General features: G+C 38.7%; 2 protein-coding genes and 1 long non-coding RNA gene across 5 annotated transcripts; 2 read left to right on the forward strand and 1 right to left on the reverse strand.

The window, feature by feature from the left end:
- Positions 1-2,633: 2,633 nt before the first annotated feature.
- Positions 2,634-6,988, reverse strand: LOC111344005 (uncharacterized). 2 transcript variants are annotated; one of them, XM_022951207.2, is made up of 3 exons: positions 6,831-6,988; positions 3,906-4,271; positions 2,634-3,590 (listed from the first exon to the last, which is right to left on the reverse strand). In XM_022951207.2, exons 1-3 carry the CDS (start codon positions 6,846-6,848, stop codon positions 3,225-3,227), a joined length of 750 nt encoding a protein of 249 aa, XP_022806942.2. In that variant the 5' UTR covers positions 6,849-6,988; the 3' UTR covers positions 2,634-3,224. The 2 variants fall into 2 exon arrangements, with proteins under 2 accessions (XP_022806942.2, XP_088598000.1); XM_088741874.1 differs by lacking the exon at positions 6,831-6,988 and adding an exon at positions 5,395-5,506.
- LOC148719030 (uncharacterized) lies at positions 6,889-9,379 on the forward strand. The gene is made up of 3 exons (XR_015994265.1): positions 6,889-7,028; positions 7,868-8,775; positions 9,035-9,379. It is a non-coding gene; the product is annotated as an uncharacterized LOC148719030 (long non-coding RNA).
- Positions 9,380-10,902: 1,523 nt separating this feature from the next.
- LOC111344006 (uncharacterized) lies at positions 10,903-15,373 on the forward strand. Of its 2 annotated transcripts, XM_022951208.2 has the most exons (4): positions 10,903-11,051; positions 11,704-11,829; positions 13,760-14,122; positions 14,432-15,373. In XM_022951208.2, the coding sequence occupies exons 2-4, from the start codon at positions 11,812-11,814 to the stop codon at positions 14,795-14,797; spliced, it is 747 nt and encodes a 248-aa protein (XP_022806943.2). In that variant the 5' UTR covers positions 10,903-11,051; positions 11,704-11,811; the 3' UTR covers positions 14,798-15,373. The 2 variants fall into 2 exon arrangements, with proteins under 2 accessions (XP_022806943.2, XP_088596457.1); XM_088740331.1 differs by lacking the exon at positions 10,903-11,051 and having other exon boundaries at positions 11,352-11,829.
- The last annotated feature ends 350 nt before the right edge of the window (positions 15,374-15,723 follow it).

The following is a 15,723-nucleotide window of genomic DNA, read 5'->3' on the forward strand; positions in this document are numbered from 1 at the left end:
TTTTCTTTTGTATTTCCTTTCGATCCTAATTCGTGTTTTGATTCCGTTTCCTCGGGACTAGAAGTGTAGGCAGATTTCCACTTGGTAATCTGAAAGTCGATCAGACCACAGGAAACTTTTGTTTACTGTACATCGTCGCATATCAAATTAGAGGCAAAAAACAAAGAGAAAGAAACCCAGGCCAATGCCCACCTAAGCAAAGGTGGGCCAGTAAACCCTGGTCACCAGTTTCCATTCTCTCCAGGCAAATTAAACGGAGAATTGAAGAGAGAAACCCGTAGACTCTTGTTCCGTTGATATTCAAGCCGTACATTGTATAGTAGGATAGTGCCTTAGTCGGAAAAAAATTATTAAAATTTCTCTTGACAGCTACATATACCTTGTACTAACAAGGACAACAGGAAATTCTCAATTCTGCATGTGGATACGGTCGCCGTTTGCGGGTGAACTTCGCAAAAACAATTTGAAACATAACCACCATAAACTATCGCTCAATGGAAAGGTTATCGTGCCCGCTGAAACTGATTAAAACAGGTTTATGTGTAATGACCACTTGTGAGCGAATAGCTGTTCCACCGTCGGGCCTTATGCTCCTCAAGGAGAACGTGAATCGAACATACCAGTAATAGCACTGAAAACAAACTAAGCTTAGTGTCGTGGCCAGTAAAAACTGAAATTCTGACGTAAATACAAATATGAGGAAAGTAGATTTTATGAATTGAAGAATTTCACCATGGTAAAACCGAAAGTTTTAGAAATATATTGACGCTTTTGGTATTTATCACTTTTCTCCTTCTAAACCTTTTGGCTGACAAGAATTGTCAGTTAATAAATTCTCCTGACAACTTTTATACATTGTTGAGTAGACTGGTAGCGAGAATTAAAGAAATTATCAACCGGGAACATATCATCGTCTTCATGCAACATTAAGTTCTCTTATAATAACATTAAAGAGATGTATTGTGAGAGAAGGGAGAATAAACTCTCTGATCTTGGAAATGAAAGTTATAAAGTGAAACAGTTAAATGGTCGCCATTCCTTGCTTTGTGATAACAACCTGACACGCTCCAACGGTGGACACAATTGACAGTAGCAACATTAATTATTTTCAAAGAAATCAGGCAAATTTAATTTGGTGTAAAGCCAAGGCTCAGCTCTTTGGTGCGCACGACTGCGAAACAACTCCATTCGCATATATGATTCTCATATTTTCGAGGTCATTGATTACAAGGTTAATGAATAAATTATGTTCGCAGAAATAGTAGTAAGAAAATGGTTCGATTCGTTTTATAAGCAAATTAAGGTCTTTATCATAAACCATTTACCATATAGTTGCCGGTAAGTAATGGATTTTCTCTGTCCTTTAAGTAACACTGAGCATAAGTGATTTTTAATTTCAAGCAGCCAGAGTTTTCTTGTAAAATGCGTCATACAACATAATTTTCATATGTAGTTAAAATTAATCCAACGGCGCTTCGTCGGGAAACTTTAATTTGGTGAAGCTACACTTCTTGTGCACGACGACTCGAAAGGCTCTTCATCACTCGTAAGCAGTTACGAGGACAAAATACAGCTTTTAGACACTTTTGTCAACTTATTCCCAGAGGGTTGGGTCGGATATCAAGTACGAAACAAACGTTGCTTCCCAAAAATTTTTCCGTGGATTGTACGTTCTCGAAAAACTATTTAAAACGGAGTTTTGATACGATGTGTTGAGGCTGAACTGATATCGTCTTTGCAAGGCAAAATAAAGGAAATTTCTAAAACTTCTGCGTAGTTAATTGACAGTAAAACAATCTGATATAAATTGGATTTTACTGAAGGGGATTATTTGAATGATTAACTTATTTTCGTCTCAGGGACGCATTTCAGAATTGTTAATTCGAGTGACCGCAACTTCGCTCAGCGACCGCATTCGTGTGAAAGAGTGCACACATTTGCGTGTATATTGAACCGGCTAAGTACAAATTCACCGCCAATAAGGCGGGGGGGAATGGGGTTCATTAGATTATTACAGAACCTTATTGGAAGATCAGGTAAATCTTTCTGTGACATAGAAAAAAAATTTTCCATTCCGGGAAGATTAAACATTTGTAGTTAGAACACTGAACCAAACAATTTTACAAGACTTTCAAAATGAACAAGTCCTAAATCATAGTGCTTCCGATCAACTGAATTAGCCGCTGACAGCGTTAGCCGCCAAAACAAGAACTTTCATGTGGGTCTAAATCAAGGTCAGCGGACAAAGTTTCGTGTGGGTCTAAATCAACGTCGGTAGTCAAACTCAGCACGTCCACTTATGGAAGTTACACAAGACTGTCACAATTCGGAAACTCGTCGCGACAGCTCAAACCGACTGGATAACTCTGGAATTTGAATTCATATAGCAACTACATCCTGATACAAACGAAAGACTGGGCATGAATTATACTGAACTGACCAACAAACAGACTTCCTAAACTAACTAAATACCTCATAACAATATTGCGAACTTGATTACACTAGGAATGGGGAATAGCCACTCTCACATAAAAACACACGACTGATACAGTTTCGTGTTAGTTTTCCTTTTGGTACCCCAAGTGGAACCTAGCTGTCGAAGTTAAATCATAACAAATTCAATGTGACAATCATTTTAAAACCCCAAAGATAAAAACTTTACTGATATAGGTAAAAGTTTGAACACTGTTGTAACTTTGAAACTCTGCTTACAGACAAGATTAGATGAATTTATGACCACAGAATGACCTGAAAATTCTCTACGTCATTCTCGTCATAGGATGAGAACATTAAAATCAGGGCGGGGGGGAAGGTTGCTGATTGCGAAAAAATTAAAACTCTATTCGGAAAAAAAAAACCCTCACCAAAACACATACTGAGTAGCAAGGAGCATCTTTGAAAACAAATTACAAAATAGCAATTACTGAGTCATGTAATACTAAGCAGTGGGATATCGTTACAGCCTGGCCAAATGAGCGGGAGCTTTCCATAGGTAACTCGTCACCTATCTCATCATCTCACCAAATACCGAGGCTTCGTTCCCTGACAAACAAGTTCCATTACCAAGCCCTGTGTATAAATGTTGAATATTGGGAAGAAACTCACTAACCTAAAAACGTACCCTTAAAAAAAGACACCAAAATGGAAATAAAAGGAATTTCTGAAAACCAACTAAATCGCCGGTTGGACAAGTTAGGTCCGTTTTCTTTCATTCAGCGGGGGGCCTAGTTGTATTTTGGCATGATACGCTTTCCATGTGCATCATGGGCAAAGATTGGACAGGTATTTGGAGGGAATGGCCAGGGTCCAGCTTTCTTCTCAGCCTCCTTGGAGATCTCATGAACACTCTTCATCAACTTCTCGAATGCAGCTCGACCCTTGGGAGTGGCTGTCATATCTCGCATTTGGGCCAGTTTTCCCACGTACTCACCCATGGTTGTCAGGTTCTTGAATGGGCATCCATTCTTAAAGCCGGGGCAGTTTTCGGTGATTCCTTTCATTTCATCAGCAAGAGCTTTATATGGGCACACACCTTTGCCAAAAACTGGGCACTTCCTGACGATCTCCTCAACCGTCAAAGAATATGGATACTGCTGGTTGAAGTGAAAATGAAGTTAACTAGAAACAAGAACTTTGACAAGGCACCGGTACACAACAGCTTAAAGAACTCAGCCGCGAGCTAATCACATTTTTCTTCACTTCAGGTTAGAGATTCTATAGAATATTCAATTTTTCGAGATTTGTTCTGTAATGGGAAAAAAAAAGACACTACACGATGGCAATTGTTTGGCATTGCTTAAAAACTTCAAAGTATAATGAAATTCGTGTTCCTTATCTTTACGTTAGAAAGCTCTTTATTGATGTTTTCCCTATGAAATTCTCATTCTGAAAGCAAAATTACCGACCACAGTGTATATAGGTTTCAAAATTTCCTCCTTTCCTCTGGTATCTTTGGCAAAGGGGCAGCCACCCTTGAAGAAGCTTTGAGGGGAGACAGTTCCGTACTCCAAGTGTTTTTCCTTGCTAAGAAAGTAGACCTCCTTCAAGAACTGGATCCATTGAGCTTCACCTTTGGACTGGTCCCGCATCTGGACCATCTTCTCTTGAAGCTCACCCACAGTCTTGTATTCTTTGAAAGGGCAGCCATTATCGAAAGGGGGACATTTGGCACAGATACCTTTCTTTTCTTGGGCAAGCTTGGCATATGGGCAACCACCGCCAGCAAATGCTGGGCAGTTCTTCGAAACGTAATCTACGGTGACGCTTGACTTCTAAAAGATTGAGAGAAGATCAGAAAAATCGGGCTTAGCGAGGCGTTTCCTTAAAGACGAAGGCTGGAATTCAAAACACTTACTGCTATTTACCATTTGCCGCCATACACACTATCAGGTCTTTGCAGAAAGACTAATAGTTGCTAGACGAGAGAGAGAACGACTGACCTAAAGCGACCGCGAATCAATTGTCTATGGACCGAGAGAGATTTCTGCGGTTGTGCAAATCTTTTTATACCCAAGTACTCGGTTTGATTGTTTTTCTCGTCCCTCGCATTAGAGTCGATGCAAAAGTAATTGGGGCTCTGATCTTTCGCATCCAAGCTAAATCTGCAAAGGTACTTAAGTTAGAGGGACACTACAAAATATATTGCAAAAATTTTAAACAATTGTTTCGCTTTCTGTCCTGAGACATCCCGTGATCACTCGAGAATATCACTTCCGAAAGAAATGAAAGTAATTGAGGCAACAAAAACTGCATTCGATGATTCTATGCAAAAAGCCCATGTTGTAAGTAGAATACAACCATCAGAAAATACCTTAATCTGTTCTGAACACCGTCTGCATGAGGGTATAGGGAAGTATGAGGGTTTACACGGGGGAATAATACAGACTTGCAAATGTTTTCAATTACATAACCTGAGGTTTAAAATTTCAACTACTATCAAATACTACTTTAATCGCTCGAAATCGCAAGTTCTGAGTTAGATTTACTGAGCTCAGACTTTCAACGGAAAGTTTAACCATTAAAATTAAATATACTATGAGGATTATCTATAGTAATTTCAACTTATAACTACGTTGCGTCTGTATTACATAAGAGTTTTGGGCAATCGATTACATAACAATGATTGTGCGGACCGTGATGACTAAGCAAAACAAAAGACGAAACTGGTAACATATACAGATTTTGTTTATTGTTGTAGGGAAGAAAATCTGACAGAATGGAAACTGTGGGTTTGTTACGTTCCATGGCTATAGTTTGAACGACTTCATCGTCTCAACCCGAGGCACATCTTCGGTAACTTGCTCCGTTTTACGGTTTATTAGCATAAGGAAACAAAAGATTCAATTTTAAAGGTTTTTTGGGTCGAGATGTAACTGAAACAGAATGCAGACTAACCATGGCATCCACAGCTTTGATTTGTAGAAGACAAGACAAAAACTGAATTTTTAAGCCCGTAAGACACTACTGAATTGATTTCCTCTTCTAATACAATCGAAAAGAGCTCGACATTTTGAATTACTGTTTCTTGAAGCCTTGCGAGAGAACAGAAGACAGCGACTGTTTGGTAAGGATAACAGCGCCGGACCTGCACGTGCAGCCGGGTCAACCGAGAAAGCTAAAAAAAAGTGCACAGAGCCTGGTCTCGAACGGTCATCTGGGCAGGCACACTATTCATCTGCCGGATTCCACCAATTGGAAACGAATACAGTGTAACCGTTTGGCTGCAGGTTGCAGCAATCAAGAAATGGGCTGAAATCTGACTTGGTATTTCATACGACAGCTCTCAAATTCATCCTTTGCAAACATTGCTTTCATAGGCTTAGCTTTCTTCTGCTTTCGGTAATCGTCCAAAGAGCTCATTCTCAATGTCATTACTGCTTTTTTTGTATCCTACAAAAACCATTCAATGGACGGCAATAATTTTACCATTCGTATGATGCACGATCCTCGCAGTAGATAGCGCTATTTGTGCAATAGCGAAAATCAGACCTGAAAAAAATTAGGCCTGTACGGGACTCGAACCACTGACCTCTGCGATACTAGTGCAGCGCTTTACCAATTGAGCTAACAAGCCAACTGGGAGCAGGCCGTTAAGTTGATTCGTAATAAACCCGTGAAAGTGATAAATGAGATACAATGAATATATGAAGTTCATATATTTTGAACTGCGGTATTAGATACGTATGATGCATGATCCTCGCAGTAGATAGCGCTAAATAGCGCTAAATAGCGCTATCTACTGCGAGGATCATGCATCATACGTATCTAATACCGCAGTTCAAAATATATGAACTTCATATATTCATTGTATCTCATTTATCACTTTCACGGGTTTATTAAGAATCAACTTAACGGCCTTCTACTATTTGGCTTGTTAGTTCAGTTGGTAGAGCGCTGCACTAGTATCGCAGAGGTCAGTGATTCGAGTCCCGTACAGGCCTGACTTTTTTTTTTTTTTTTTTTTTTTTTTTTTTCAGGTCTGATTTTCGCTATTGCATAAATAGCGCTATCTACTGCGAGGATCGTGCATCATACGTATCTAATACCGCAGTTCAAAATATATGAACTTCATATATTCATTGTATCTCAATTTTACCATTGTTCGTCACTCTCTTTGAGGATATCTTAGCATCAGAACCAACAAGCTCTGGTTTTATTTGCTCAGAATAAAAGAGTTTCATATAAATGTAATGTTCTAATTAGCGAAAACCACATTTTGGGAGTGACGCGCAAATTGAACCGTTCAAATGCTATTGCTTAGATCCTCAGGAAAAAGCTGAATTCAGTATTTGATTGAATCCCTTGGTTAACCCAGGGAAGGATTCACTTACTTGCTTAGATGAAGCCATGTAGAGGTTAAATTTCTTGCAGTTCAAAGATGTTAGTGGAGAAAAAAAGACAAAGTATCGAAAGCTGTAGTAGTTCACACTGTTACTGACGAGCTTAAATGATTGTGCTGGAGATGGGTGGATCAACTTCAAAAGCAAAATCGCCGCAAATAACAATGAATGATTGACGCATCAAAACAGGTTTGTCTAGAGAAAACAGGTTTTCTCACACAGATCGAGCGCATTGCATCATTCAGTCCAAGAAAACGTGATGTTTGCTAACACATGTTTCATAACGCCTGAAAATTTTTTACCAAAGTTATTTAATATTTGTATCAATAGATAGTCAGCTCACATCTTGGTTATTGAAAGCTCCTGTTTAGACGATCCAAGTGATTGACCCATCAAAAAAATAAATATATATATTAGCTGAGCTCAATCAAAGCTTAGCTTTTCATAGAAAGGCACCGCCAGTTCATCGATCTCCTGATCACACAGAAATTTTCAATGCTCCTTCACAGCTAGTATTAGTAAGTGTTCAATTCCGAACTTCACCAAGAACTTGATTCAACTTTGTAGTTACAATTTCGGGCAAAAAGCAATTTTGGAAAAGACATTTTGAAAACGCCTTTTACTGTATAGGAAAGAAATCTGCCCTGCCAGTAGTAGAGTTTACGTTCCGACGCTTACAGTCCGCTTCACCTGATTTCCGCATCATTTTAATTTTTTTACGAAATCGCGAAATCTACGAGTAGCGGAGATTGTTAAATTACATAAACGCATGAGAAACAAAATACCTCCCAGACTGTTTTTATATGTGGTATTCAGACCACAAACAAACAGTGTGCCATTGTGCTTTCGATAGTGATAGTGTTAGAAATCAAACATTAGACATAACTGGCTCTGATATGTTGCTAATAAAGCTCGCAGAGAAAGTCTTTTTTTCGTCAGGCCAAGCTTCAAAACTCTAGATATACGCGGATAAGCATATCTCACTAACCTTTCATTTTGCTTTTCTTTTTCCTATTTTCTTGGCACAGAAACCTCCGGCGATTATTGAGACCCAGATAAGCGAATCCTACAAGCTCCAAATCACGTGTAATGATTCACCTTAAGTAGATGTTGCACGTGGCTGGCACATAACCATCGAGAAAAGTTACGAATCAACTTCTAAACAGCTTCTGCAATTGGCGACAGACAGAGAGAAGATGTATGAAGAAAAGAAATGCAAAGGCTAGATTAAGTCAATACGAAATATCTTGTTTTATCTGTCTGTCAAAAAGACATACTTGTCTCCCTTGCATAGGTGCTAAGTTACGTTAACTTGCTGCTTGGTGTTGAAAATATGATGATCATTGCATACTCTTTGATTCAAGTTTGATCATCTTTTTACGAGTTTCCCTTCGTAAATGAGTCAGTCGTGTTTCTCAAGAATATACGTAACCTCGCCGGTCGGTGTTGAAATTATGATGATAATGGATAATTGTTTTTCGAATTTCCCTTAGTAACCCGCTGATTTCATTTTTTCTTGAGACTCTAGACTCCGAAAGTTCTTTTCAAGTTACATTGTAGAGAACAAAGTCTACTTCAAGTTTTAAGTATCCCAGAACACAACAGCTTTTGCATGTCTTACAGACCGCAAAAGTTAAAAAACAAAATTACCGACAAAAGGTCAGAACGAATGAAAACGATTTTTCAAAACAATAGAAGAAGTCACGAACAACTTTTACCCCAATTCCAAGCTCAGTTCTATACTGAATAAAGAAAATCGTTAAGGATCTTCACACATGTGTGATGTCGGTTTGAAGTTTTATTTTTACTGACGTGTTATGTTCCTTTTCTTAGATTTCGGTTTCAAGGGAAAACTTGGAGGTAACGTGACTTTGCGTCATTGAAACACGATAACCTTGAGCAACCTTGGAAGACCGAAGAAGGTTCTACAATTGAGGTTTGACAGCTTTTGTATTTGAGTTTCACATCACTGGCTGGAGTCGGACAGTCAATAATAATATTAGCTAATGTGGTTATCACTCCTTTGCTTACCCGATGTTGTATTAGTTGTCTTCTGTAATAAGGTTAGCGCAATGATTTTCATTTTAGAGTCATAATCGGTACAACAATTCCTTGTCCATGTATTATTCCTGACATCGTCTACTTAGCTTTGAGGTACTGACCGAGCATATAATTTTTTGCCGGCTTCTCACAAGGCACAAGATACATGGATGGGAGCTGAAGTAAACCACAGAGTTGGCTCAAGGGCAGCTGAATAAAGCATGGTTCACTTTACCTTACGCGACCAAAATAGAATAGTGCCGATGAGATGGCTCTTTCCAAGGGGAAGTTTTTGTTTTCTTTTGATGTATTGGTAAAATCCAACAAGAGCGAGTGGAATAATTGTTTTATTAAAAACGTTAAATTAAGTATAAAATTTTATTAAATTTTTAGCTCCCTTTTAATATTAAGCTGACACTTACGATGGCCATATTTGTAGATTATGGTATATTGGCTGATATACCATAATGGCTAAGCCAATAAAAAAGTCTTGAATTGCATTATCCAATGATCTAGTTTTTAATAAATATATATATATATATGTGTGTGTGTGAAGACCCTTAACGATTTTCTTTATTCAGTATACAACTGAGCTTGGAATTGGGGAATACGTTGTTCGTGACTTCTCAGTCTGTTGTTTTGAACAATCGCTTGCACTCGCTCTGACCTTTTTTCCGGTATTTTTGCTTTTGAACTTTTTCGGTCTGTGAGACATGAAAAAGCTGTTGTATTCTGGGATACTTGAAGTAGACCTGGTTCTCTACAGTGTAACTTGAAAAGAACTTTCAGAGTCTAGAGTCTTAAGAAAGAATAAAATCGGCGGATTTACAGAAAGTAAAACTATCACTTTTGGAACGAAGCGTTGACCGACTCATCTACAAAGGGAAATACGTAAAAAATTAATTATCAATGATCATCACAAAATCAACACCGGCCGGCGAGGTTACGTAATTTAAACCTTATGTAAGGGTGAGGAGAACATTCTTGAAACACACGGATAAATCAAGATATTTCGTATATATTGACGTTTCACATGTGTGAAGACCCCTAACGATTTTCTTTATTTAGTATAGAACTGAGCTTGGAATTGCGGTATATGTTGTACGTGGCTTCTTCTGCTATTTTGAAAAATGGTTTGCATTCGCTTTGACCTTTTTGCGGTATTTTTGTTTTTGAACTTTATTGGTCTGTAAGTCATGCAAAAGCTGAGTCCAGGGTATCAAGAAAGAATGAAATCAGCGGGTTTATAGAAAGTAAGACTATCACTTTTGGGGAATACGAATTGGGGAATACGTTGTTCGTGACTTCTCAGTCTGTTGTTTTGAACAATCGCTTGCACTCGCTCTGACCTTTTTTCCGGTATTTTTGCTTTTGAACTTTTTTGGTCTGTGAGACATGAAAAAGCTGTTGTATTGTGGGATACTTGAAGTAGACCTGGTTCTCTACAGTGTAACTTGAAAAGAACTTTCAGAGTCTAGAGTCTTAAGAAAGAATAAAATCAGCAGGTTTATAGAAAGTAAGACTATCACTTTTGGAACGAATCGTTGACTGACTCATCTACAAAGGGAAATTCGTAAAAAACAATCGTCATCATAATTTCAACACCGAACGGCGAGGTTACGTAATTTAACTCTTATGCAAGGGTGACGAGAATATTATTGAAACACACGGATAAATCAAGATATTTCGTGTTGACTTAATCTAGGCCTTTGCATTTCTTTTCTTCATACATCTTCTCTCTGCCTATCGTCGACTGCAGAAGCTGTTTAAAGTTGATTCGTAACTTTTCTCAGTGGTCATGTACCAGCCACGTGCATTATCTACTTAGAGTGCACCATTACATGTGATCTGGAGCGTGCAAGAAATGCCTACGAGACTTTATATTGTAGTTATTGCGCCAAACAGGAAGGGTCATCGAGTATCCACTTGACTCTATCAGTAAAAGGTAAAGAATATGAACTTGTCACAACATGACCGCTGATGCTTGTCCGCGTAATTCTACAGCTTTGAACCTTTGCGTAACAAAATATTACACATCTGCTGAGAGCTTTATTAGGAACATATCATAGCCAGTTCTGTCTAATGTTTGGTTTCTAATACTATCACTATCGAGGCACGATGGCACACTGTTTCTTTGGGGTCTGAGTATCATATAGAAAAGCAGCTTTGGAGGTATTTTGTTTCTCATGCGGTTATGTAATTTAAAAAATTTACTCTTCTCGTAAATTTCGCGATTTCGTTAAAACACGAAAATGATGCGGAAATCTAGTGAACTGGACTGTAAGTGTCGCGAACGTAACCTCCACCACTGGTAGGGCAGATTTCTTTACTGTGCAGTAAAATGTGTTCTCAAAACATCTTTTCCAAAATTGCTTTTTGCCCTAAATCGTAGCAGCAAAGTTGAATCCAGTTCTTAGTAAAGATCAGAATTGAACACTTAATACTGGCCGTGTTGGAGCATTGAAAAGTTCTTTCTGATTTAGATCAATGAAATGGTAGTGCCTTTTATGAAAAGCTAAGCTTTAATGACGCAAATATATATTTATTTTTTTTGATAAGTCAATCATTCGGATTTTCTAAAAAAGAGCTTGTAATAACTAAGGTGTTAGCTGACTGTCTATCGATACAAATATTCAGTACCTTTGATAACAAAATTGCAGGCGTTATTAAACATTTGTTAGCAATTATCACGTTTTCTTGGACTGAATGATTAACACGCTCTGTGTGGGAAAACCTGTTGTCTCTAGACAAACCTGTTTGATACGTCAATCATTCATTGTTATTTACGTCGATTTTGCTTTTGAATTCATCCACCCATCTCCAGCACAATCAGTTCAGCCAGTCAGTAACAGTGTGAACTACTACAGCTTACAAGACTAATCCTTTTTTGTTCGGACTTCTACCTTTGAACTGCACGAAGTTTAACGTCTACATGGCTTTATCTAAGCAAGTAAGTGAATCCTTTCCTAGGTTAACCGAGGGGTTTGATTAAATACTGATTTCAACTTTTTATTGAGGATCTAAGCAATAGCATTTGATGTTCAGTTTTCGCGCCACTCCCTTAAGAGGTTTTCGGTAATTAGAATATTGCATTAATATGAAACTCTTTTATTCTGAGCAATTATTATCAGTGTTAGTTGCTACTGATGCTAAGATATCCTAAAAGAGAGTGACAAATGATGGAGAAATTATTGTAGTCCATTGCATGGGCTTTGCAGGATAGAAAATAGCAGTAATCGCTTTGAGAATGAGCTTTTTGGACAATTACCTAAAGCAGAAGAAAGCTTTGTCCATGAAAGCAATGTTTGTAATGAATCAAATTTAACGTGAGACGTGTCGTATGGCCGGAATACCAGGTCAGAGTTCAGCCCATTTCATGACTACTGCAACCTCCATCCAAAGGGTTACCTATGTTCGGTTTCAATTGGATAGCTGAATCCGGTATATGTATAGTGCGCCGGCCCAGCTGGCCGTTCTAGACCAGGTTGTGTGCACTCGTTTTTAGCTTTGTCGAGTGACCTAGCCGCAAGTCAGCTCTTTGAGTTCTGGAGCATGACTAGTCGGCCGGCGCTGTTAGACTCACCAGACAGTCGTTGTCTTCTGTTTTCTCGCAAGGTTTCAAGTAACAATAGATCAAAACATTGAGGTTGTTCTCGATTGTACTGAAGTAGAAATCAAGTCACCAGTGTTGTAGGGGCTTGAAAATTCAAAGCTGTGGACGCCATGGTTAATCTTTGCATTTTGTTTCGGTGATATCTCGACCCAAAAATCTTTCAAATTGAATCTGCTCTTACCTTTGCAAACTTTTCGATTTTCAAGAACACATAAAGCAAGGGAATTAGAAGACGCAGGCACAGATAATCGAAATAATCGAGAAGTTCACTACTACATGCTAAGTTCAACATCACTGCTAATAGATCATAAAACGAAGCAAGTTATAATTACAGAAGACGTGCCTTAGGTTATGAAGATGATGAAGTCGTTCAAACTGTAGCCATGGAACGTAACAAACCCACAGTTTCCATTCTGCCCCATTTTTCTCTTTATAATGATAGACAAAATCTTTAGATGTTGCCATTTTCGTCTTCCGTCTTGTTGAGCCATCGTGTCCGCACAATCATGTAATTATGTAATCGATTGTCCTAAACTCTTATGAAATACAGACGCAACGCATTTAAAAGTTGGAGTTACTATAGTTAATCGTTATAGTATTTCATTTAATGGATAGGCTGCCCCGGCCTTTAAAAGACTGAGCTTAATAAAATCTAAATTAGGACTGGCGAGTTTGAGCGATTTGATTAAGTGGTATATTTGAGCAGCACACTCTGCGTTGAAATTTTAACCCTCAGGTTAGGCCATTCAACCTAGACTAAGTACCTATGCGAGCTTAACCCAATTGACATAATTCGTGTCCGTTTTAGTGGACGTTGACTGTATAGCTGTAAGAAAAGTTTGTACTCTACTGTCGCACGATTTTAACGTCGGTGTTCTCGTGGAAAAGACTGATCTAAAGAAAGTACAAAAACTCCTCATGGCTGTTAGGCGCATATTTCATGCGTAAGGTCGAAGGATTAGAGCCTCGTTTATTTGCGCATTGACCACGATTTCAATGACGAGAGAAATAATCAGACTGAGTAGTTGGGATATAAATAGATCTGCACAAACGCAGAACTCTCTTTCAGTCCACAAACAGTTGATTCGCGGTCGCTCTAGGTCAGTCGTTTTCTCTCTAATCTTACAACTATTGGTCTTTCTGCTACGACCTGATAGTATGTAAGGCGGAAATGGTAACTAGCTGTTAGTGCTTTGAATTGCGGCCATCACCTTTGAGGAAACGCCTCGTTAAGCCCGATTTTTCCGATCTTCTTTCAACCTTTTAGACGTCAGACGTCACCGTAGATTACGTTTCAAAGCACTGCCCAGCATTTGTTGGTGGTGGCTGCCCATACGCCAAGCTTGCCCAAGAAAAGAAAGGCGTCTGTGTCAAATGTCCCCCTTTCGATAATGGCTGCCCTTTCAAAGAATGCAAGACTGTGGGTGAGCTTCAAGAGAAGATGGGTCAGATGCGGAAGCAGTCCAAAGGCGAAGCTCAATGGATCGAGTTTTTGAAGGAGGTCCACTTTCTTAGCAAGGAAAAACACTTGGAGTACGGAACTGTCTCCCCTCAAAGCTTCTTCAAGGGTGGCTGCCCCTTTGCCAAAGATACTGCAGGAAAGGAGATTTTGAAACCTACATACACTGTGGTAGGTAACTTCGCTTTCAGAATGAGAATTTTAAAGGTAAAACATCAGTAAAGAGCTTTCTAACGTATAAATAAGGAACAAGAATTTCATTATACGTTACAGTTTTAAAGTAATGCCAAATAATTGCTATCATCCAATGTTTTTTTTCCATTTCAGGACAAATCTCGAAACATTGATATTCTATAGAATCTATAACCTGAAGTGAAGAGAAATATGTTTGGCTCGCGGCTGAGTTATTTAAGTTGTTATGTACCGGTGCCCAGTCAATATCCTTGTTTCTAGTAACTTTATTTTCACTTAAACCTGCAGTATCCATATTCTTTAACGGTTGAGAAGATCGTCGAGAAATGCCCAGTTTTTGGAAAAGGTGTTTGCCCATATAAAGCTCTTGTTGATGAAATGAAAGGAATCGCCGCAAACTGCCCCGGCTTTAAGAATGGATGCCCATTCAAGAACCTGACAACCATGGGTGAGTACGTGGGAAAATTGGCCCAAATGCGAGATATGACAGCCACTCCCAAGGGTCGAGCTGCATTCGAGAAGTTGATGAAGAGGGTTCATGAGATCTCCAAGGAGGCTGAGAAGAAAGCTGGACCCTGGCCATTCCCTCCAAATACCTGTCCAATCTTTGCCCATGATGCACATGGAAAGCGCATCATGCCAAAATACAACTAGGCCTCCGCTGAGAGAAAGAAGAAGGATCTGACTGGGTCAATTATGATTAAGTAGTTTTTTTTAGAAATTCCTATTATCTCCATTTTGGTGTCTTTTTTAGGGTACGATTTTAAGTCAGCCAGTTTCTTTCCAATGTTTTAACTTTCATTTTACACAGGTTTGGTGTTGGAACTTTTTTGTTTGGGAAAAAATCCTTGGTATTTGACGAGATGATGAGATAGGTTACGAATTACCTATCGAGAGCTCCCACTTATTCAGCCGGGCTGTAAGACCCCATTCCTAATGAAGCACTATGGAATTGCATGAGTCAGTTACGTCATTGCTATTTGTTATTTTTGTCACATATACTCCTTGCTTCTATGGGTTTCGGTGTAGGGCCTTTTTCCGAATAGGTTTTTTACTTATTTTGTAATTAACAATTTTAAAGGTTATCATTCTTCAACAAGAATATTGTAGGGATTTTTCAGGTCATTCTTTGGTCATTATTTTGTCTAATCTCGTCTTCAAGAGCAGTTTTTACGTTATAACAGTGATCAATCTTAACAATAAAGTTTTCATCTTTGGGCTTTTGATTTATATTCCTACTTTTAATTTGTTTTGATTTAACTTCGACAGCTAATTTCCGCTTGAGGTGCCAAAGGGAAAGTTCAACATGAAATTATATCCGTGTGTTTTTATGTAAAGGTGACCACCCCCCATCCCAATTGTACACAAGTTCACAGTATGTTCTTGAATCATGTCCTTTGTCTAAGCTTAAGTGAGTTTCATTGCGTAATACCTTTATAAATACTAAATTAAAAGTTCAGCGTTGCGCCACGTGAACTGTTTAGAGGCGCTGGTCATTACCCTACAGTTCTTACAAGGCATAAATGTTTTGAGTCATAGTAACGAGGAAAACAAGCTGCAGAGCGCGTCACGTACGCTTA

Source organism: Stylophora pistillata, chromosome 12 (genome assembly GCF_964205215.1).
Source record: "Stylophora pistillata chromosome 12, jaStyPist1.2, whole genome shotgun sequence".
NCBI classification, from domain to species: domain Eukaryota; kingdom Metazoa; phylum Cnidaria; class Anthozoa; order Scleractinia; family Pocilloporidae; genus Stylophora; species Stylophora pistillata.

Bases quoted from the DNA above. Each gene is read 5' to 3' on its own strand.
- LOC111344006 (XM_022951208.2), top strand. The intron at 14,123-14,431 runs GTAGGTAACTTC...TTAAACCTGCAG, and splicing joins TGAAACCTACATACACTGTG to TATCCATATTCTTTAACGGT.
- LOC111344005 (XM_022951207.2), bottom strand. The intron at 3,591-3,905 runs GTCGGTAATTTT...TTCAACCAGCAG, and splicing joins TGAAACCTATATACACTGTG to TATCCATATTCTTTGACGGT.